At 44.2% G+C, this 24355-nt stretch overlaps 1 protein-coding gene across 1 annotated transcript in view; it reads right to left on the reverse strand.

The window, feature by feature from the left end:
• Positions 1 to 1049: 1049 nt before the first annotated feature.
• Positions 1050 to 24355, reverse strand: part of LOC307188911 (uncharacterized protein) — a gene marked incomplete at its 5' end in the record, with an annotated part of 62285 nt that continues 38979 nt past the window's right edge. The window contains 2 exons of the mRNA XM_079926569.1: positions 1050 to 2424; positions 15136 to 15189. Coding sequence (XP_079782695.1) covers positions 2404 to 2424; positions 15136 to 15189 — 75 coding nt within the window. The 3' untranslated portion in view covers positions 1050 to 2403. The remainder of the gene's footprint in view (positions 2425 to 15135; positions 15190 to 24355) is intronic.

Genomic DNA, 24355 nt, shown 5'->3' on the forward strand with positions numbered 1-24355 from the left:
AGCCCTGGTCCGGGAAGATCCCGCATGCGGTGGAGCAACTAAGCCCATGCGCCACAACTACTGAGCCTGTGCTCTAGATCCCGCGAGCCACAACTACTGAAGCCAGTGAGCCACATCTACTGAGGCCTGCACACCTAGAGCCCATGCTCTGCAATAAGAGAAGCCACCGCAATGAGAAGCCCGCGCACCGCAAAGAAGAGTAGCCCCCGCTCGCTGCAACTACAGAAAGCCCACGTGCAGCAACGAAGACCCATCACAGCCAAAAATAAATAAATAAAATTTATAAAAAAAACGGTATTAACTGCATACAGTAAAGTACTGGAAGTGTCCTATATCTTGATCTTGGTATACGTTTATATATTCCTATATATGCTCATAGATTCCTGGCTTCTTTTGTTCAGCATAATGTTTCTGAGATTCATTCATGTTGTTGCATATATCAGTTGTTTGTTCTTTGTCGTTGCTGAGAAGTATTCCATTGTGTGAATATATTGTAATTTGTTTATAGACACTAGGACACCTCCAGTTTAGGGATATTATGAATAACACTGCTATGAATCATCTTGTCTTTTGGTGAACTACATTTCTCTTTGGTTTATATTCAAGAGTGGAAATTCTGGATCATAGGATAGGTGTATATTTAGATCTAGTATGGGATTTTAATAAATTACTGAGGTTTTTTTCCCTTCATAAAGTCCCTCCAGGTACTGTTATATGCAGGCTCCCAGACTGAGATGGACTCTACCTGAACTTCAGCCTATATTCTGGTGTTCTAGACTGGCCCAACCAGATCAGCAGCTCCCTTTGCAGAATGTTGTCTTAATAAAGCATTTTTGTACCTTGTCTGTGCTACAGACCACACAGGCACTGTCTCACAGTCCACTGTAAACATTGTTTTATATTCCACAACCCCCTCCAATCCCCACAAGACTGAATGCTCTCTGAAGGCAGATACTCTGCCATCCCTATAATCTCCCTTACTTGGCATGCAATAGATAATTAATGTCTAAAGATTAAATAATAATAGCTAGTTTATTAGTTAGCTGTTGCTGTATGCCAAATTACCCTAAAGCTTAGTGGCTTAAAACCACATTTGTTCTCTCAGAGTTTCTATAGGTCAGAGAGCCAAGAGTAACTGAGCTGAGTGGTCTGACTCAGAGTCTCTCATGAGATTGCAATCAAGGCACTGACCAGAGCTGCAGTCATCTGAAGGCTTGACGGGGACTGGAGGAGCCTCTTCCAAATTCACTTACTGCTGCTGGCTGATGTCTGGACACCTCAGTTCCTTGCCACAGAGTCCTTATGACATGAAAGCTGGCTTCCCCAAAGCAAGTGACTAAAGAGAGAGAGCAAGGGCCAAGCTGCCTTGTCTTTTATGACCTAGTCCTTGAAGTCACACGTGGTTACTTCTGCTTTATTCTATTCATTAGAAGTGAGGCACTAGATCCAGTCAATATTCAAGAGGAGGAGAATTAAGCCTCACCTCTTGAAGGAAGGAATATTAAAGAAGTTGTAGACGTATCCTAAAACCATCATCTCTAATAGTAGCTAACATTTACTGAGTGGTTACTATGTGCCAGGTGCTACACTGTGTGTTTTTACAGAGCATTTTGTTTAATCCTTATTACAATCCTACAAGGGAGATACTATCCTCAGTTTTTCAGGCAAGAAAACTGAGGTGCTGAGAGACTAAGGAATTTGCCCAAGGTCCCACAGCCAATGACAGAGCTAGGATGGGAACCCAGGAGTTAGACTCCAGAGCTTTTGCTTCTATAACCACTAAGTTATATAATGAACGAGAGATGGTGGATGATTTTATGAGTCTAGGTTCTCAGATGGAGTGGTGGGCCAAACGGTGGCACCAAAGATATGTCCATTTCCTAATTTCCGGAACCCATGAATATTACCTTTCATGGCAAAAGATGTGATTAAGTTAAGGATCTTGACAGGAGGAGCTTAATCCCGGATTATCTACGTAGACCCTACGTGCAATCATATGTATCTTCATGAGAGCCGGAAGGAGTTTTGACACAGACAGAAGAGGAGAAAACACACAGGAAAGGTGAGGTGAAGACAGAGGCAGGGATTGGAGTGATGCAGCCCCAAGCAAAGGAATGCCAGCAGCAACCAGAAGCTGGAAGAGGCAAGGAATGAATTCTCCGCTAGGGCCTCCAGAGGAAGCACAGCCACGCTGACACTCTGATTTGAAACTTCCGGCCTCCAGAACTGTGAGAGAATACATTTCTACAGTTTTAAGCCACCAGGTTTGTGGTACTGTGTTACAGCGGCCACAGGAAGCTAACATAGATGGCAAAATGTGTTCTACCTCCCTGTTCACCAGTGTTCCTCCTGAGGACTGGAACGGGGTGTCACAGGCTTGTTAGCGTGGTTCTCATCTTTGGATCAACTTGGCATCAACTCATCCTGAAACAGCAGAAGAAAAATTAAACCCGGGTAAAAAAGAGGAAGAAAATTGTATAAAAACTACCTATATTATTATTGAACTTAAATTTTACCCTGATCTTCCTGGTAGCTGAGGCTAAAAGAAAATCAGGATGGATTATATAATTTTCATTTTCTGATAAAAAGGAATCACATCTATTCTTCAAGAAACACACGTCTTTCCCTCATATTATATTCTAAGAATAACTGAGCAAGTATATCTTCATACACTGGACAAAACAAGAGATAAAATGTCAACAGTAACTTAAGAAGACCGAGGGACTGTCCTCATGTGGAGGTTTCTCGTGTAATCCTTGGATAAAAACTACAGCCCAAAAGAGAAACACAGTTCAACATCCTGGCCACACAGGCTGGAATCCAGGAATGAGAGCTCACATGGATACAGGGTGCCAGAGTTCACAAAGTACTTTTATACCCATCATCCTATATGTGCTCAAACAGTTCCTGAGAGCCAGGCAGGGCAGACAGTATAATCTGCATTTTCAAATGTATAAACCAAGGCCCAGAGAAGTGAAGAGACTGTCCCAAGGTCACAAAGCTGGTGACTGGCGGGGCTGGGTTTCAGTGAGACTCCAAGAACACATCTCCAGGCATGCTGGCTCTACTTAGTCCACAAGCCTCCTACTGTTCTCCAAGGATTGCATGCCCGTCTGTCGTATCTCTCCAAGCACACTGAGCCTTTGGAGGAAGGGTCCTCCTCTCATACTTCTTGGGAAGCCCCTGCTACCTGCCCAGGGCTGGTCCTGAAAGATATCCCACCATGTGTCAGGCCCTGCCCCAGAGAGACCATGCCCCACCCCACCCTGGCCTGCTCTTTTAGTCAGTTCCCAAGCCAGCTGAGAACAGGTGCCTAAAGGAGAGGAATTGAGGATGGGATTGTGGGGTTCAAACCCAGTACCTCACAGAGGGATCTAGGAGTGAGCACAATGCCCAGTCCGGCCAGGGCGCTGTCCACCCCGCAGTGCTGACCTGCCCCTGGTTGCTGGGACCCCCCAGGGAGACGGGTTTGGCCTTCCCATCTCCCAACCCTCCACGACCAGCGGCTGAGGGGGTTGGAGACATTTTGTCCCCTCATGGACCAGGAAGAGAAAGAGAAGGAAGGGCTGACCACTTCTGCTCTTCTCGCTCACTTTCTCCCCACCCATGCCCTTTGGTGCCTCTTTTTCCCTGATTCATCCTCTTCCTCTGCTTTCACCCCATTCCAGCCTCCTTGTCTTTCCTCTGGAGTCACTTTCTTTCCACTTCCCTCATCCCTATCCTCTCTCTCTGTTCCTTTCCTCCTCCCTCTTTATTTTTTTTAATTGCAGTATCGTTGATTTACAATATTATATTAGTTTTGGGTGTACAACATAGTGATTCAAATTTTTTATAGACTATACTCCTTTTAAAGTTATTACAAAATAATGGCTATATTTCCCTGTGCTGTATAATATATCCTTGTTGCTTATTTATTTTATACATAGTAGTTTGTCTCTTAAACCCATACCCCTATCTCACCCCTCCCCCCTTCCCTCTCCTCACTGGTAACCACTTGTATGTTCTCTATATCTGTGAGTCTGTCTCTGTTTTATTTTACACATTCACTTGTTTTATTGTTTTAGATTCCACATATAAGTGATAACACAGAGTATTCATATTTCTCTGTTTTACTTATTTCACTAAGTATAATACTCTCTTGGTCCAGCCACATTGTTGCAAGTTGCAGAATTTCATTCTTTTTAATGGCTGAGTAATATTCCATTATGTATATATACCACATATTCTTTAACCATTCATCTGTTGATGGGTACTTAGGTTGTTTCCGTATCTTGCTATTGTAAATAGTCCTGCTATGAACAATGGGGTGCGTATATCTTTTCGAATTAGTGTTTTCATTTTCTTTGGATATATAGCCAGTAGCAGAACTGCTGGCTGATACAGTAGTTCTATTTTTTATTTTTTTTAAGAACCTCATACTGTTTTACACAGTGGCTGCCCCAATTTACAATCCCACCAACAGTGTACTACGGTTCCCTTTTCTCTGCATCCTTGCCAATATTTGTTATTTGTAGACTTTTTTAAAAAGAAATTTACTTATTTATTTATTTTTGGCTGCATTGGGTCTTCATTGCTGTGTGCGAGCTTTCTCTAGTTGCGGTGAGCGGGGGTTATTCTTCATTGCAGTGCTAGGGTTTCTCATTGAGATGGCTTCTCTTGTTGCGGAGCACAGGCCCTAGGCGCACGCAGGCTCAGTAGTTGTGGCACACGGGCTTAGTTGCTCCACAGCATGTGGGATCTTCCCAGACCAGGACTCAAACCCGTGTCCCTGCATTGGCAGGCGGATTCTTAACCACTGTGCCACCAGGGAAGTCCTATTTGTAGACTTTTTGATGACATCCATTTTGAGAGGTGTAAGGTGATATCTCATTGTGATTTTGATTTGCACTTCTCTGATGATTAGCAGTGTTGAGCAGTTTTTCATGTGCCCGTTGGCCATCTGTATATCCTCTTGGGAAAAATGGCTATTCAGGACCTCTGCTCATTTTTAATTGGGTCATTATATATTGAGTTGTATGAGCTGTTTATAGATTTTGGATATTAACCCCTTACCAGTCATAACATTTGCAAATATTTTCTCCCATTCAGTAGGTTGTCTTTTCATTTTGTCGGTGGTTTCCTTTGCTGCGCTAAAGCTTTTAAGTTTAATTAGGTCCTCTACAATGAGGTACTACCTCACACCAGTCAGAATGGCCATCATTAAAAAGTCTACAAATAATAAATGTTGGAGAGGGTGTGGAGAAAAGGGAACCCTCATACACTGTTGTGGGAATGCAAATTGGTGCAGCCACTATGGAAAACAGTATGCAGGTTCCTTAAAAAACTAAAAATTTTGTTGCCATATGATCCAGCAATTCCATTCCTGGCCATATATCTGGACAAAACTGTAATTTGAAAAGATACATGCACCCCTATGTTCATAGCAGCACTATTTACAATAGGCAAGACATGGAAACAACCTAAATGCCCATTGACAAATGAATGGATAAAGATGTAGTATATATATACAATGGAATATTACTCAGCCATAAAAAGAATGAAATAATGCCATTTGCAGCTATATGGATGCACTTAGAGATTATCATACTAAGCTAAGTAAGTCAGAAAGAGAAAGACAAATACCATATAATATCACTCATATGTGGAATCTAAAATATGACACAAATGAACTTATCTACAAAACAGAAATAGACTTACAGACATAAAGAACAGATGTGTGGCCCCACCAGGGTAGGGGGCAGGGGAGGGATGGATTGGGAGTTTGGGACTAGCATATGCAAACTATTATATATAGAATGGATAAACAACAAGGCCCTATTTTTGTTTGTTTTTTGTTTCTTGCGGTACGCGGGCCTCTCACTGTTGTGGCCTACTCCCGTTGCGGAGCACAGGCTCCAGATGCGCAGGCTCAGTGGCCATGGCTCACGGGCCCAGCCGCTCCGCGGCATGTGGGATATTCCCGGACCGGGGCACAAACCCTTGTCCCCTGCATCGGCAGGCGGACTCTCAACCACTGCGCCACCAGGGAAGCCCAACAAGGCCCTATTTTATAGCAAAGGGAACTATATTCAATATCCTGTAATAAACCATAATGGAAAAGAAAAGAAAAATTTAATAAAATTTTAAAAAAAATTTAATTAGGTCCCATCTGTTTATTTTTGTTTTTATTTCTTTTCCCTTAGGAGACAGATAAAATATATATATATATATATATATATATATATTGCTACCATTTACATCAAACAGTATTCTGCCTATGTTCCCTTCTAGGAGTTTTGTGGTTTCAGGCCTTTCATTTAGATCTTTAAACCATTTTGAGTTTATTTTTGTATACGGTGTGAAGAAATGTTCTAATCTCATTCTTTGACATGTAGCTGTCCAGTTTTCCCAGCACCACTTGTTTTAAGAGACTATCTTTTCCCCACTGTGTATGCTTGCCTGCTTTGTCATAGATTGACCATAGGTACACGGGTTTATTTCCAGGCTCTCTAACCTATTCCATAATCTATGTGTATGTTTTTGTACCAGTACCATGCTGTTTTGATTACTGTAGCTTTGTGGTACAGTCTAAAGTCAGGTACCATGATTCCTCCAGCTTTGTCTTTTTTGTCTCAAGATTGCTTTGGCAATTCAGGGTCTTCTCTTTCCTTACTTTGAAGCATATCTCAGATATTATATATTTTTGTCCATAAATATTTAAGTGTGGGCCTTTAAGGGATATAGTTAATTTTAAAAACATAACTAAAATATACTTACTATTCCTTAAAACTCTGCATTAATTTAAGATTATCAAATAGTAAGGGGGCATTCACATTTCCAATTATTGTCATGCTTTTCTGCTCTCCCCTTCTGCCTCTTTTAATAAAGATAATGATACCTCTTCCACTGCAAAGCCCTTCCAAACACGTTAACTTATTTAATGCTCATATTTGCCCTTAGAGGATGTTCCTCCTTCTGGAAATGAGGAAAGTGAGGCTCAAAGAGGTAAAGAGACTTGTCCAAGGTCACACAATGGGCTAGGGGCAGAGCCAGACCCTGGCCCAGGCCCTGTGTCTCCTAGCCCTTGCTTCTCTCCACCCCAGGGGCCTCGCGATGGGAGATTTCAACCGTCAAGCTCAGAGGCTCCAGGGGAACCTGGAGGAACAGGCTGAGAGACTCTACCCCAGTGGCAGCAGGCTGGATAGTATGCATCCCCAGCTAGGGAGGTACATCCAAGCTCTTTCCTCCAGGTAACAACAGGACCAATTCCTTGACTCAGGCTTATTTGCGTGCAGTAGCTCCCCAAAGCCCGGACAGTGACTGGGGCTTATCACCCCAACTCCTGAGCAGCGTGCCTTAAGCCCCCTGCACTACGGCAGATTGGACGCTGACACCCAAAGGGCAGGCACAATAGCCAGATCACTCAGCCAACCTTATCTTAATTCTACTTTTTGCCTAAGTGCAGGAGGAGGGCAAAGGTCTCTGTGTTTTTCTTCTGGGAACCTCCTTGCTTAGCCAGCCATGCACATGCAGAGAATGCCATGGATTCCATTCTAAATCCCCTGGCTTTTGTGGCTAATTCTTCCATTAGTCTGCAGACTACAGAGCAAACCCCTCAGCCTGGCATTCAAGAGCTGCAGTCTGCCCAACACACTGATATAACCTATCATAGAGACCAATGGGACATGTTACAATTTCAAGGCAGGCAAAAAAGCTTTATACTAGCTAATTCCTGAAATTATCCTATTAGAGTTTCACTTCTTTATCTTTAGACTATGCATCTCTGTTTAAATGCAAGCATTGTTCCTGTCAGCAGTGTCCATTAAATCTCCTTCCATACCTCAAATTTAATGTCCTAATATTACCGCTTGCTACTTGTTTACCCATATAAACTGTGGCATTTCATATCTCCATACCTTTGCTCATGTACTTTCCTCTGCCTGGAACTTCATTTCTTCCTTCTTCATCCACTAGCTACTAGGGGTGCTACCTCCTCTGAGGAATCTTTCTGAATGCCTCCTCCTCTCACAGCCTTCCCACACCCACAGTGGGCAAAGGGCCCTTTCTTGGGTTTAACTTGACCATAGCTGTATCTCACTGCATGGTACCCAGCACATTGTGAGTCCCCCCAAGGGCAGGGATCAATGCTGTGCATCTACTCTTCCCTAGGCCTGAACACAGGGCCTGGCACATAGTATCGTCTCCACTTAATGGGATGGTTGAAATACTTTATCTCACTGAACCCTCGCTGCAGCCCTGTGGGTTAGGCTGCTGAGGAACGATGGTTCCTCCCATTTCAGAGAAGTGGAGGTTGAGACACACAGAGGCAAAGTGACGTGTCCCAGGCACCCAGCGCTGAGTGGGGGCCACTGCTCTTACGCATGTCTCCTGACCCCTGGTGCAGCGTGCTACTCCTGCTGCTGCCCTCCCAGACAGACCCCGGATGCCCAGGGCCGAGGAGCCGTGACAACGTGGAGCAGAAGCCAGAACTCCGGGCACACTGGAGCTAGCAGCTGTGCTCAAACACCTCAGCACAATTCCCCCGCTGCCAAGGGCAAAGTCCAAATTCCTCATCACAGGCCTCAGGGCTTCCCACAACCTTCCCCAGGCCCACCTCTGCAGCTTCATCCTATACAGCTCCCTTTCACACGCCCCTGCTCCCACCACACCTGCCTACTCACCCTTCTCCGGGCTCAGCTGACTTTTCAGAACCCTGCATAGGGTGCCCAAACTCTGCCCCTGTCACTGATCATGTCCCCATGATCAGGGCAACTGGATGGAGAGGTAGGGCAGATGTTGACAGGAGTCTTCCAATGTCAGGGTGACAAAGCAGCGTAGCACAAAACAAGCGGATCAGTCAGCATTTGCCACACTGTGCTCATGGAACACTAGCATCCTGAGAGATGCTTATAACTATGTCTCCACAAAAGAGGCCCCTGGGCAATGTAACAGTAATGCCTGGCATGTATTGAGTGCTCATATTTCAGGCCCTGTGCAGAGCATTTTGCATGCAATGCTGCATTTCATCCTCACAAGAATACTGAAAGGCAGGCTTCATTTTTTTCTCTGAACTACAAACGAGGAAACTGCAGCTCAGAGAGGCTAGTAAACTTTCCCATGGTCACACAGCTGGAAAGTAGGAGAACCAGGATTCAAAATCCAGCCTGTGCTCTTAGTTATTTTGTGAGACTACCTCCCTCTTTCTCTTGCACTGTTCCTTGAGGAAATTACAGATGTAATTACCATCCTGAGGATTCATATCTAAATTTAACTAAATATTTCCCACACTTATTTGAGGTTGGAACAAGCCCCTCCTCGCCACCTTTTGTTTTACTGAATCCTATACACATCCCACAGAATATAATGTTTCACTGAACTCAGTTTGTGAAATACTGCGCTAGAAGATATCAGCTCTTATTGTCCTAACAATCTGAGAGCACAGGGTGGAGGAAGGAGCCCTGGAGACCTCTGGGCAGAGCTTCCTTATTGTACACATGTATTTTGAGGCCCAGACAGTGGCCAGTGCTCTCCCTTGTTGCGGCCAACGAGGGGAAGGAGCAGGTCTATGACTCCTTCTCAGGACCAAAAGAGGCCTTTACTCAAGGCAGGCAGGTGAGGCTGGCAGTTTGGAAAGCTCTCACTGGGTGGAATTCACATACCTTCCTGCAGAGGCCGCACAGGCTTCAGGAGATGGAAACTGCTGGAAGAAGCACCATCTTATTGAATAAAAATCATAAGTTCTGAAGACCACAAAGCAGGACGCCTCCACAGATCACACCAAATTTAACTTCTCCAACACAAAGGCCCAGAGAGGGAAAGGCACTTGTCCAAGGCCACACAGCAAGTTCAAAGCACAGCTGGAACTAGAATTTAAGCTTCCTGCCTCCTACTCCAAGGATCTGTCTGGCATTTCCTGCAAATGCTGATATGTGTGTATGTCTCCTCAACCTGGCCAGAGGCCCCTCGAGAGTCAAAACAGTGTCCAATTCATGCCTGACTTCCTGGCTCCTGACACTTAGGGTTAAAGAAATACTGATTAAGTGAATGAATAAATAAAACCCTTGATTTTTTACCCAAAACTCTATTTCTCAGCTTGATCATTCACATGGCTGAGATTAACTTTTGGCTGCTTCTGAAAATGAGTATACCCTCAAAGGATAAACATATGCTACCAAAGAATAACAGCAATACTTCTATTACGCCTGATATATATGTGTGTGTATACACACACATCTACATGCTCACACATACACAGAACACCACTCTAAGCATTTTACCTATATTATATTTAAATATCACAGTGACTATAAAAGGTAGGTATTATTATAATTATCATTCCCATCTTGTAGATGAGAAAAAATGTGGCAAAAAGTTGTTAAGTAACTTGTACAAAGTCACACACCTAATGAATAACAGAATCAGGATTTGAACCCAGGCACTCCAACACAAAAAGCTATGTTCCTAACCACTGCCTCTCGAAGGTCCTGTCTATCAAACATGTAAAATGTGCCAGATGCTTTGTTAAGGCATCACTTAACATTACCTGTAACCCTCAGAGGAAAGCCCAGAAATAAATGTTATTTTCTATTTTGCAGCTGGAACAATGGAGGCTCAGAGGTATAAAAGGACTTACTTGTCTAAAGTCACACAGTTAGGAAGTGACAGAATTGGGATTTGAAGCTATCAGTTCTAGTGATATGCCCATAGTCATTAGCTTAAGTAAAAGCTAATGCATTATCATCTTCCATAATATCATGTGAAACATCTTCCTTTTGCTGGTTAGTTTTGTTTTTAGTTATTCATTTGTTCATGCAAATATTTATTGGATTATACACACATACAGACACGTGCACGTGATCTGAGGGATATGGTAATAAACGTGACAGATATTGTCCCTACTAACCCTGCCTTCACAAACCTTACATTCTGGTAAGACAGAGCATCATTAAACAATTCATTTCACAATTAATTAGCCAATTAAATGGTGGTAATTGCTACAAAGGAGAGGTAGAGAGAGCTACGGTGTGATTAGCTGTAGAAAGTTCTGGTTAATCTGCTGAACGTTTTGAAAGCTATCATTAAAATTAACTTTTCCATAGCTCCATATGGCAGTTGTTTTTAAAAAGAGCAGGATTTCCCTCTTATTTAAATTAATTTAAATTTCCCTCTTATTTATCTGAGGGAAATAAAATCATTGATTAACCCATATTCCTAGACAACAAGACTATTTAAGAGGAAATTAGAGATAGTCGAGACATACTCAACGAGAATGTCTCCTGAGCACCTACTACACAAGGAAACCCTCTGGCGGGCTTTCCCAACGATACCGTTAAATAGGAGCTTTTATCCCAATTTAAAGAGGAGAAACTGAAGACACAGAGGTTAGCCAATTCTTTGAAGGCCAGTCACACAGCTACCAAGTAGGACCAGGATTCAAACCTAGGGTGGTGTGACAGCAACACCCAGAATCTTTCCCTGAACCACACTGTATTTTCTAATCTTAAAAGCCGATCAGCCAAGAGTTGAACCTTTGGACTCTGACATCATAGGTATGAAAAGTCTTCTTGCCAATCCCATCTCTCCTCCATGCGGCCCTGGAGAAGAAACACTGCATTTTCCGGAAACCAAAAGGATCAAAATGAGGAGATCATGTATGATGCAAACCACACTTCTTGGGGGAATTGTTAATTACTGGAATGATTGCATTCCTTTCCCCTGAGATATAGCCTTCTTGAACAAAAAGCTTTAATATTTTGTTTACGCCAATGGAGTAACCATTCTCCAACTCTCAAATAAGATGCCCACGTGGGGTCTTTTCTCTGACATTCTACAACTCAAGCAAACAAACACTGTTCTTCTCTAAGACAACACCACCTCTTGGTGCAGCCAAACGTTGCCCAGAGTTCCTGGCCCCAATTTCAGGAGCAACACCATTTCCTACTAATCCAGTTTTCTCAGAGTTTAAAAGAGACAATGAGGCTTCACTTTGCATTTGAAGAAAAAAAGCTCATCTTCTCTGGACTCATCCTCTGGCCTGGGGATGATCTTCATCTGATCACCCAGTGGGTCTGACTTCACAAATGCCCTTTTCCATCAATGACCAACACTTTGGAGCATTTTCCAACATTGAGAAAGAATCCAACTTTGGAATAGAAAAGTGTAGATTGTGCCTTGGCCAATGTGCATTCCTGGAAACCTGCTCTTGGAAGCCTACTGCTCCCACCACCCCCAGGCAGTCCCACCACAGGGGTTTGGGAACCCGGATGTCCACTGAGCTGCTCCTGAAGCAGACATCTGTCTTCTTGAGAGTGAACAGGAAAGAGGACACCTGGACAGACGTGTTCGAACAGCCCTCCCTCCTAAGGAGCTTGCCTTGCAGGTTTCCTAAGAGCTGATGTGCCTGTGGATTCTATAATGAGGAGGGATTTGTTTGTTGAAGGATCTTTTCAGCTTTATTGCTTAACTCAAAGGTGAGAAGGGGGTGGGGGCACGATGAGAATTACTCTCCTTTGCCTTCCCAAATAGTCCCAATTTAAGCTTGGTCTGCCCTGAAACAGCAGCAAAGATAGTTTTAAAAACGTGGAGCCAGAAGTTCTACTCCTGGATTGGCCCCCTAACCTGCTATGTGGCCAGGGCAAATCCTTCCCTCTCCCTGGGCTAGAGTCCCCTCATCTGTTCAATGAGAAGGTGGGAACTATTTTCTGTGTCTCAGTTTCCTCATCAGTGCAATGGGCATTGCAGTAAATATCTGACTTCACTCTCCTGGCTGTTAGAAAGATCAACATGGAATGATATAAACTAGATCTGAGAACTGAAGGCTTAATTTTGACAACGGGTGAGTTAGGCCTATAAAGCAGTGTCACGTTCTCATTGGCTTTGAGATTTCCTTGGTGGCGGCTATTAACTTCTTCGTGCAACCAACGTAATTTATTTTATTTTATAACTTTTTATTTTGGAAAACTTTTCGATTCACATAACAGTTCCAAAAAACAGAATAGAGAGTTCCCATTCATCGTTTGCCCCAACTTTCCCCGATATTAACATCTTACATAACTACTGTAAAAGTATCAAAACTAAGAAATTATCATTGGTACAAAACTGTTAACTACAGACTTCATTGAGATTTCACCAACTTTTCCACTCATGTCCCTTTTTTGTTCCAAAATCCAATACAGGGTAACATATCACATTTAGTCGTCATGTCTCCTTACTCTCCTCAATCTGTGACAGTTTCTTTTTTTTTTTTCCATGACCTTGACATTTTTTGAAGAGTACTGCTCATTTACTTTATAGAATGTCATCAACTCAGGTGTGTCTGATGTTTTCTCAGGAAACAACAAAGCTAATGAGTTTTTAGGAAGACTATCACGGAGATGAAGTTCTCTTCTCACCACAACATATCAGGGGTATGATATACATAAAGTTATTACTGGTGGTGTTAAACTTGAGCACTTGGTAAAGGTGGTGTCTTCCAGGTCTCTCCACTATAATGTTACAATTTTCCCCTTTCCATATCCTACTCAGAGATGAGAAAGACTGAGTTCAGCCTATGCTGCACACCAAGTTCTCCCACCCCCTGGGAGAGGAATATCAAAAAATCTGTGGACATACGTTAAAACCACCACACTTGGCGAGAGGTCCCTTGAGGCAATACAAACATCCTGTTTCTCCTTAGAGTTTTGCCTACCAGTTTTACCATACTCAGTGGATCTCGCAATTATTACTGTGGTGTTCTAATGGTGATTTTCTATTTCCCTTATTCCTTCTATTAATATATTCATTATTTGGAATTCTTCTATAATGAAGATTTGGCACTTCTTCCTTATTTGTTTATTTATCTATCTATTCATATCAATGTGGATTCATGGATCTTTTTTTAATATATTTTGGGTTATAACCCAATATTATATTTATTTACTTTACCCACTGCAATTTCTTTTAGGTTGACTCTTATGTCCTTTTTTCATGCTCCATCTTTTTTTTTTTTTTTAAATACATCCTTTCTGGCACTACTTTAGGCATTAGAATCATCTTGTGTTTACCCTGACTTAGTCCTATAACTGGCCATTTCTCCAAAGAGCCCTGGCTCCTTTCACTGGAGAATGACATTTAGGAACCAAGGTCTGGACTCTGAGAGTGCCCATTGCTACTGGGGTGTCACTGCTCCTAGGCCCTCTCAGAAGACAGAGCAAGGAAATGTAGAAGTATGCTGACCCATGTATACACACATATCTGTATTTGTTTCTGTATCTATCTGCATATATATATATTAAAATAGACATGAATTCATACTGACACTTCTAACCCTACTGTATCCCCACAGAGTTCATTCTCGTTTTTCCCCCATGTTCACATGTGACTTCCTTCTCTGACAGGAGAAACCTGGCCCCCATTATCTACAATTTATTTACTTATTTGTTTAACCCTCATATACATGTAGCTTCAGAATGCTAACCTCTATTCCTATAAAGAATACATTTAACAACTAGAGTACAGTGTTTATAAACAGTTCTTTTTGTCTTTGCCAAATACAATTTTTAATATTTAAAAGAATGTCTGGATTTAAACCCCATCTCTGCCACTTGTTGGCTGTGTCAGTGTGAGGAACACACTTAGCATCTCTTTCATCTCAGTTTACTCATCTATAAAACCAGAATAATAGGCTACCTTCTTCATAGCCCTGATGGAGAGGGAAGAATTAGAGGAGAAAAAATATACAAAGGGGCTCAGGAAAATCACCTAGCACTCCTCAAATATTTGATGTAATCATAACATCACAGTCCCTGAGCTCCAGGGTTGGGCCCTGCAGATGGCAGCTCCTGTCCTCTGAGTCTTGTCCTGCTCTAAGGCACATACAAGGGTTACAAGTGTCCACTCCTTTCTGCATCCAACTCAGTGAGTCTGATCCAGGCCAAGCTGGGAGGGAGCCTGGTCTCTGGCTAAATAAATACAGACACTAGAAGTGTCTAGGCTCTTGGAGGCTCTCACTAGCTGCTGGAGCATTTCAGCCCAACCGCCCTGACCAGAGCCAAAGCTCTTCACTGGCCTTTGTCCTCAGCTGCCTTTTCTTCTGCAAGCAGCAGACCTTTCTGGGGGGCCTCTCCCTCTTTGTTGGGAAAAACTCCAGCATCCTGAGATAGGAAACTTTGCACTTACTTTATTTGCAGACTGGCAGGGCCCCTTCCCTCCTCTGGTCTTCAGTTTTCCCATCTGTAAAATGAGGGTGTTGGATTAGGTCAGCAGTCCAAGCTGGTAGCTGGATCCAGCAGGCATGTGTTGTATTTGGCCCACAGGGCACTTTCATTATTTGTTTTTAATTAATAGCCCTTATTTTTAGAGCAGTTTTAGGTTTACAGAAAATTAGTGGAAAGTTGAGAGCTCCCATATGCCCCTCTTCCTACCTCCACCTCCCTGCCAACAGTTTCCTTTATTGTTAACATCTTGCATCAATATGGTACATTTGTTGCAACTGATAAACCAACATAATACATTATTATTAATTAAAGCCCATCATTTATATTAGGGTTCACTCCTGTGTTGTACAGTTCTATGGATTGTGACAGATATAATGTCATACATTCACCATTACAGCAGCATAAGAATAGTTTCACTGCCCTAAAAATCCCGTTTCACCTATTCATACTTTTCCCTTCCCCCTAAACTCCTGGCAACCACTGATCTTTTCACTGTCTCTATAATTTTGTCTTTTCTAGAATGTCATGTGCTTGGAATCATACAGTATGTAGTCTTTTCAGACTGGCTTCTTCCACCTAGCAATATGCATTTAAGGTTCCCCCATGTCTTTTCATGGTTTGATCAATCACGTCTTTTTATTGCTGAATAATATTCCATTGTATGGATGTACCACAGTTTCTTTATCCATCCTCCAGTATAATTTTAAGCTGGAATTCTTTGCCAATAGTTAAGAATGGAAGGCATTATACTGAAATCCATATTTTCAGCTTCTCTTAAAAATGGGAAGATCTGTAACACTGGGTCTATCTTTCCAGATGGCAAAAATTGGCTAAAATTGTATAGTATCAGGCCTCTTTGGATAAGGCATGGGTGACCTGCCCACTACAGTCACCTCCTGCCTTCCTTATGTGACCTGCCAGTTCCTGGTAAGCATTTAGACTGAATTTTACATGTTATTAGCAGAGTGACTTCAGGCAAATGTGCTGATTGTTTTCCATCTGCACCATTTCCTATCCCTTAATCCTATTTCCGCCCTTTTTTGTCCTGTTCTGTGTCCTAAGACACTGACCCTGCACAGACTGCATCTGTGGGTTTGGCTGTAGGAGCCATTGGTGTGAGATCAGAGGTTGAAAGGAGAGAGGGTCCACTACCCACTCCCATCGTGCTCCCCTCACTGCTTGGGTTCCAACTGCCCAGCAGTAGCTGCAGCTCTCCAAGCCATTGTTCCTGCTGAGCAACCCTCCCCTACCGTCCCAACCCTTTCTGGGCACAGTTAACTCCATGTCCTCCCTTTGTCCCTTCCCACTGTGGCTAGCCTCTAGGTCTCTCAACACTCTTGTTTATTCCCTTAACCCTGTTAGCTCCCTGTAAATAGCCCTTTCGTTGAAGTCTCTCTATTTGAACCATCCAGTTTATTCCATTTCCTGTTGAGACTGATACAGCAAGTTGCTTATGTTCTCTGTGCCTCAGCTTCCTCACCTGAAAATGGGAATCATGTTAATGCCCACTTCAAAATGAGAAAATGCATATACGATACCTAGCATAGTCCCTGGCATAGATAAGTGCTCAGTTAATGTTCATTAATATTATTATCATCATCATCGTTAGAATTTATCGCTCTGGGGCTACATCATTTCTATAGGTCTTTACAGCATGGATAGAAATGAATGGGTGATTCACCACGCAAAAGTTGCTGCCAATAAATCTCCAAAGATCACCTTAATCTTTTGATCCCAAAGTAGAGTTGAGGCTTGGGTGGTATAAACTGTAATTATCTCTTGCCATTCATAAGCAAGGGGACTGGGCCCTTTATAGGCAGCTTCAGTATCAAATCTTTTCTCACGTGACAGTGGCCATGTGGAACTCTTATCCCACTTACAGATAACAGCTAACATTTACGGAGTCCTTTCTCTATGCAAATAATCCAAGTCTTCATATGTGGAATTAAGTAACCACTGCACATCAGTGCCTCTACAGATGAGACAAATGAGGTTCTGAGAGACAAAGTGACTCTCCCAAGGTCACAGTCAACAAGTTTTTGAACTGAGACTACACTCAGGTGTCCAGGCTCCAAGTCTAGTGCACTTCCCATTACACACTCTTCCCCTCCATGGAAGGGGCTTCTGCCACACAAACACCCAGAGTTTTCCTCACCACAAAATTCTTCCCACTTCTAAACAGAAGTCTCACTCGGCCTTACAAGACCCTTGATTATGTTAGTTAGGATCTTGAGAAATGTAAAGTGATATGATTGAGGGTGGGGTCAAAGTCTGCCCTCGACCACCCTCTTTCCTCGTTGGGCTCCAGCAAACAGCCCCACTCTCTCACTTCCTGATGCTGACCAGGCTCACGGAGCTTGCACGCAGGGTGATCTCCTCTGATGCGTCTCCTTGTGAGAAGGGAACAAACCTGTCAGCTTGAGAGGCCCAGTGAGGAGAAGGCAAAAATGAGGCTCAGACAAGAAAAATCTGATCCCTCCACCCAGATGTCAGCACAAGTATTTGTGGAATAAAGGAAAGGAAGGATGAAAGAGTAAATTTATCCACCAAAGTATCAGGGTCTGGATCATCATGCTTCCTTCTCTGAGCCTCGGTTTCCTCATCTGTAGACTGAGCTACTGCCACCTGTCTTTTTTTTTTTTGCAGTACGCGGGCCTCTCACTGTTGTGGCCTCTCCCGTTGTGGAGCACAGGCTCCGGATGCGCAGACTCAGCGGCCATGGCTCACGGGCCGAGCCGCTCCGCGGCATGTGGGATCTTCCCGGACCGGGGCACGAACCTGCGTCCCCTGCATCGGCAGGCGGACTCTCAACAACTGCGCCACCAGGGAAGCCCTGCCACCTGTCTTTTGGGAGCTATCTTGAGGTTTGAAGTACCCAGCACACAGTGGCCCTCAGTGATGGCTAATTCTAGCCCTCTGCCTTGTTTCACATCCTCTCAACAGGTTCTTTGATTTCTCTCAGCCTTCTGGAAACTTATTCTGGATGATTATAGCAATAACACCTAAAAATCAATATATTTTAGATTTTTAGAAAGCAAAATGCCCAGAAACATGAAGTTCTAAATCCTTGGACATATATCTGTATGTCTCAGCATTCAGTGCAGTGCTTTGAATGTGGTAAGTGCTTGAGAGTTGATTTCATGTTGATGGATACATTAAATGTAGATGGCTGAGGCTGGGATCATCATCACCTCCCTCCTACTCTTAGTAAGCATAAATTGACTTTATGAAATCTCTAGAGTCCCCAACAACCTATGAGGTGATCCAGAAAGTATGTGTTATCCCCACTTCATGGATGGGAAAACCAAGTCTCAGTGAGGTTAGGCAAGTCTCCTGATTCAGAATCCAGTGGTCATTATATTCTCATGGGCTGTCTTTTTATCTGTTATTGGAAAGGAAGGGTATCCTTGAGGTTGCCTCCAGGTAATGCTTCTCTCAACCTCAGAAGCTAAGTTCCAGTGAGGGGAAGCACCTTGCCCAGGGCACACCACAGTGGAAACCAAGTTGGGACAAAATTTGGGTTCTCCAACTCTCTCCTTTGAGTTCTTCTCATTCTTCTATGTGCCTTAGATTCAACAGGAAATAGATATTAGGCAGGGAGTAACAAAATGAAACGAATACTTCAGCTCCTCAGGCCCCCAATGAATCAAGTTTCCCCTGAGAATGATCGGAGACTAGTCTCCCGGCCCAGTGTTCTACCAGCCCAAAGGACCCAAGGCTGTCTCCCAGGAGGCTGGCCTGACTGCCCAGCTGCTGCCCAAGAGGCTCAGAGATGGCATTCAACCTCAGAGCTCCTGGGTAGAGCCAAGCATGGGGACCCCAGGGCACTTGGCTGCACTCAACGCCCTCTCCAGCACTGCTCCTGACCCAGTTGTCATAGGTGAGTGGATATTCAAGCAGCTGCTGGGAAAGAGGTGGCCAGGGCTCCTGGGACACTTGACTTGTCTCTCGGTGAAGCCAGGGACATGCTCCAGTGACACCCATAGATACTTCCTCTGAGGGCACACTGCCCTTGTCCCTGCCAAAGAAGCTAGTGGGAGGTAATGAGAGGGTCCTGCTCTGAACTAAGCAGCCAGAAGAATCTGGGTGAGCAGAGAGTCGTGGATAAACTCATGTATTTACTTATTCAACAAACATTCACCAACTACCTGCTCTCTGTCAGACTCTGCACAGAAACTAGGGATTCTGCAGTGAACTGGGCATGATGTTTGTTCTTTATATCTTGGATTTGTACCCAAGTAGCCAAAATACAAAGCAGAGACTGGCAGGGTCCTAGAAGAGGGACTTCCAGAGTCATGCTGCCTGGTCCAATCTCCACCTAGCCCTATGATGCTGGGTGACCTTGAACAAGTTGCTTAACCCCTTAATCTTGGTTTCCTTCTTGCAAGAGCTATTTTAAAGTGAAATGAAACAATTGGCTTGGAAGTACTTTTCAGACAGAAGCTGAAGATGATTACTAGCATTTCATAGTTCCATCATTAATGTAAATGCCACTTATTCAGCACCTTCTAAGTATCAAACATCTGTTCAGCATCACATGTAATTATTCCTACAACCCTAGTGACACTGTCATTATTATCTATATTTTAGAGATGGGAAATGGAGGCTCAGAGAGGGGTGGTGAGTTACTCATGGTCACACAGACTGTAAGTGACAGGGCTGGGATTGGAACCCAGGTCATTTGGATTCCAGAGCCTATGTTCTTTCTGGACTGCCCCCTGTGGCTTCCTTCTTCCTCTTCAGTCTTTCATTCAGCAATGGCTTACTGAACCCTTTCTATGTGCCAGGCATTGTGCTAAGCTCCGAAGGTACGGGTGGAGCAAAACAGACCTGGAGCCTTCCCTAACAACCTCACAGTCTAGTGGGGAGGAAAGCAGTGAAGACTAATTACAAGCATAATAACTGTTGCCAAAGAGGGGGGATCAGACCCCCATGAGAGTGTAAACCTTATCTGGGAATCAAGTAAGGCCTTCAGGAGAAAGTGATCTTTGAGATAAAATCCGAAGGCTGACTGAGAGTTGGGCAGACAAGAAGTCACAGGGAGTGGGGACAGCATGGAATCCTGAGCCATAGATGGTCAAGAAACATAACAGAACACATAGTTCAAGGAACACAAAGAGACCAGGAGCACAGGCAGCAGGAGAAGGCAGTACAAGATGGGCTGAAGAGGGAGGCAGGAGCCTCGGAGCACATGCCAAGGAGTTTGCACTTGATCCTGAGGGCCCTTGGGAGCTGAGTTCATAGGGCCGAAAACCCCTCATTTTATGCCTTGGTGTTTTCCTCTTCTGCCATCTGACTGGCTGGACCAGCGGCTGAGGAGTGAGTAGAGATGGGGCCAGAGGAGCTGAGAGTGACCAAACAAGCTAAGGTCAGCACGGAACTGCAGGAAGGGCAGGGAGAGGCCAGGCCAGGGCAGCACCAGGGACAGCTCTCAGTGGCTCTCGGGGCTCAAAGGCCATCAGAAATCATTCACTCTTTCATTCGTTCATTCATTCTACAAATATTTATTGAGTGCCCCTACCCTGAGGGCACTGTTCTGGGCACCGGAGGACACATCAGAAAACTAAACAGACAAAAACTCTCTGTCCTCCTTAAGATTACTTTCTAGTAGAAGGAGACAGAAAATAAACACAACAAATAAGACAATCATGCACTGTATTAGAAGGTGACGTGTACGGGAAGAATAAAGCAAGGAAGGGGAATCAGGAGAGAAATCAAGAAGGGGAGTGGCTATAACTTTAAATAGGCTGATCAGAGAAGGCTTTGCCCCGAAATTGACATCTGGGCAAACACATGAAGGAGGTGAAGGAAGGGCTGGGGGCATCCATAGGGAGGAGTGTTTCAGGCAGAAGGAGCAGCAGATGCAAAGCTCCTGAGGCAGGAAAATGCCAGGCCTGTTGGAGCCTCTGTGAGGAACCTGGGGTGGGAGAGCAGGAATGGTTGATTCAGAGATGGGAGTCAGAGCGTAGAGGGCCATTGCAAGGACTTGGCTTTTACTTTGGGTGAGTGAGGAGCCACTGGGGAATTCTGAGCCGAGAGGTGACATTATTTGACTTATATTTTCATGGGATCCCTTTGGCTGCTGGGTGGATATTAGATTGTGGGGGTAATTATCTTCCCTTTTCAGACAAGGAAAATGAAGTTCAGGGAGAGAAAGCTACTCGTCTGTAGTCACATGGTTAATAGTGGTGGAGCTGAGATTTGAACATAGGTCTCTCTGATGACTTCAGTCCCTGCACTGGCAGGGCTTTTAGTACAGGCGGCACTTCCCCTGGGCTTTAAAACCTAGGTAGACTTTGGACATGTAAAGGGAAGACTGGGATGGAGAAGGGAGTGAAAGGTATTTAAAGAAAAAAAGGTATTTTAGGCAGAATGAAAAGAATGCAAAGCAGGGAGGGTAATTATGGGTCTCTGGATTTATTGAAAAAAATAGAGACATCTTTGCTTTAAAAGAAAAAGAAAAAAAAGAGAGAGTACGTGCTGGGGAGAAGCTGGAGCTAAGTCTGAGAAGGCCAGTTCATGAAAAAGAGCCTTGAATGCCAGGCTAAGGAGGATCAAGGAGCAGCCCCCTCCTCTTGCACCCAGAAAGCTTCCAAACTGGTGGCCTCAGTGGAGAGGGTTAGAGAGGAACCCAAAACAACATGAAAGAAAACGGTTTCTTGTATCATATCTAACCAAGCAATTTTAACAGCTTTTGGAGGAAAAAAAAAAAAAAAACCTGCCAGATTTTGCTTGATGGTGTCTACAAGGGAATTTTGGAAACAGACAGGCTTGTGGATCAAAATATAATGCTCATCACTTAACCAGCTTTGTTTCTCAACAGCTACACTAAGTCCCTAAGCCTCTCAGCAAAAGGGAGGAAGTAACAGGCATCACTTCTCCTTGTGGAGGACAGATATCCCAGTTTGTGGGTACCTTGGGTCCCACCTCAGACCCCAAGGACCCCAAGGGGAAAGTGGGGCCCCACTTCCTTGGCTTTGGAAGGACCCAAGAGGACAGAGGAGCTACAGGTGGGGAGGTGTGTCTTCTTAGATCTTGTGTCTACCCTCAAGCCCCACCTTAACCCTGACACTGAGGCCTAAAGGGGAAATATTTGGAGATCTATTAGGGGCGACGAATGGATCTCAAAGGGTCTCAATTGCCCACGACTCTCAGCTCCTTGTTTTGGGCTTCCATTTGCTTTGCTCTGGTCACCTGCCATATGACGTAACTACCACTGCAGGGCTTCACCATATGGGAACTGCTAAAAAGCCACCCAGCCACCCCCAGCCCATCCTCAATACCCCACAACCCACCCACAAGGCTATATGTCTACCAGCCTCTACTGAAGGTCAGGAAGAACAATGGAATTGTATCCGTAAAACTGACTCCAAATAGAACTCTTCCAAGAGTCCAAAATAAAGAAATATCAACCCTCCACAGGAGGTCTCTTGTTTCTTGCCTTGAAGACCACTTCCTTTTCCCTTCTCTGAGAAAGGAACCCCTTTGTCAGTCCTTCACCAGGGGAACCTCTGCCAATTAGGAAAAGCTCAACCCTGATCACAGGGATGGCACTAACCTAAAGCCAAGGAGAGTCACAGCACACAGTAACCGTCTGGCAGCATCTCTCCCGAAGTCTGAATCTAGAATAACCATGCAGGGCCCCACCAGAAGACAGGGTGGGCTCGGGCCCTCAAAGGATGGTCCTCATCCATGTGTTTCCACGAGTATGAGATAAAAATTCCTACTCATTTTTCCCATAGTCTTCCAAATGGTAATGCTTGGAGAACACACACACACACACACACACACACACACACACACACACACACACACCATTTCCCAACGCTAAACCATAATTCTCAAAACCAATATAGGCTCTAGACTACTAGAAGAAAACCGTTTTTCTAAATCACATAATCTACGTGGATTTCTCTGCCCACATGGACATGCATCTTATATTATTATACAAAGCAGTATCATGTCCCCCTCTTTTGCTCAAACCAGTTGTAACTGAGTTCCTATCACTCGACACTGAAAGAGTCCTGACCAACGTACCTCACCTCTCTGTATTGTTAAGAAGCTTTTAGCTGCAAATAACAGAAATGTTATCTCATAAAACAAAAAGTGTAGAGATAGGATAGCCTTCAGGGAGGGTTCATTCAAGGGTTCAACGATGTCTCCAGATTCTTTCAAACTTCCCATTCTGCTTAGAAATGAGATGACCATATCTGATTTCAGATATCACATCCACATGACATCAACACAAGGAAGTAGCGGGACCAGCTTTACTACATCTCTTTCTCAGGGGTGAGACAAGGAAACTTTCTCCAGCAGGTATCTCCTGTGTTTCACTGGCTAAACCTGGATCTCATGCCTTTCCTCAACCAACAAGTTGGGACAGGGACAACAGCAAGTGAAACAGAATTTTCCTGAGACCAAATGGGTTCATCTCTGAAGTTAGGGGTAGGTCAGAGTCCCCCAGAGGCAGATGGCTGTTGCTGTGTGTGTACGATGGGGTTTCTGTTAAGAGGGAGCGAGAGAGGGGCTTCCCTGGTGGCGCAGTGGTTGAGAGTCCGCCTGCCGATGCAGGGGACACGGGTTCGTGCCCCGGTCTGGGAGGATCCCACATGCCACGGAGCAGCTGGGCCCGTGAGCCATGGCCGCTGAGCCTGCACGTCCGGAGCCTGTGCTCCACAACGGGAGAGGCCACAACAGTGAGAGGCCCGCGTACCACAAAAAAAAAAAATTAAAAAAAAAGAGGGAGCGAGAGGAAAAATAGATAACTAGTAAGGACCTACTGTATAGCACAGGGACGTCTACTCACTACTCTGTAATGACCTATATGGGAAAAGAATCTAAAAAATAGTGGATATACGTATATGTATAACTGATTCACTTTACTGTACAGCAGAAACTAACACAACATTGTAAACCAACTATCCTCCAAAAAAAATCAAAAAAAAAAAAAAGAGGGAACAAGAGGAGGCAGGGCACCGGGCAGGCAGCCACTAGTGTGCATTGCGCTACATCCAATGGCTACCCTCACTGAAGCTGTCCTTGAACCTGGGCCACAGCAAATCCTTAGGCAGGACATTTTCTCCTACTAGTTTCTGCAAGAAGTTGGACTGGAGTGAGGTGGGGCTGGAGGCAAGAGTGCCAGTTAGGAAGCCAGTCAGGCTATCAGACCAGGACCTGTGAGA

The sequence above is a fragment of the Stenella coeruleoalba genome (assembly GCF_951394435.1).
Source record: "Stenella coeruleoalba genome assembly, chromosome: 7".
NCBI lineage: Eukaryota > Metazoa > Chordata > Mammalia > Artiodactyla > Delphinidae > Stenella > Stenella coeruleoalba.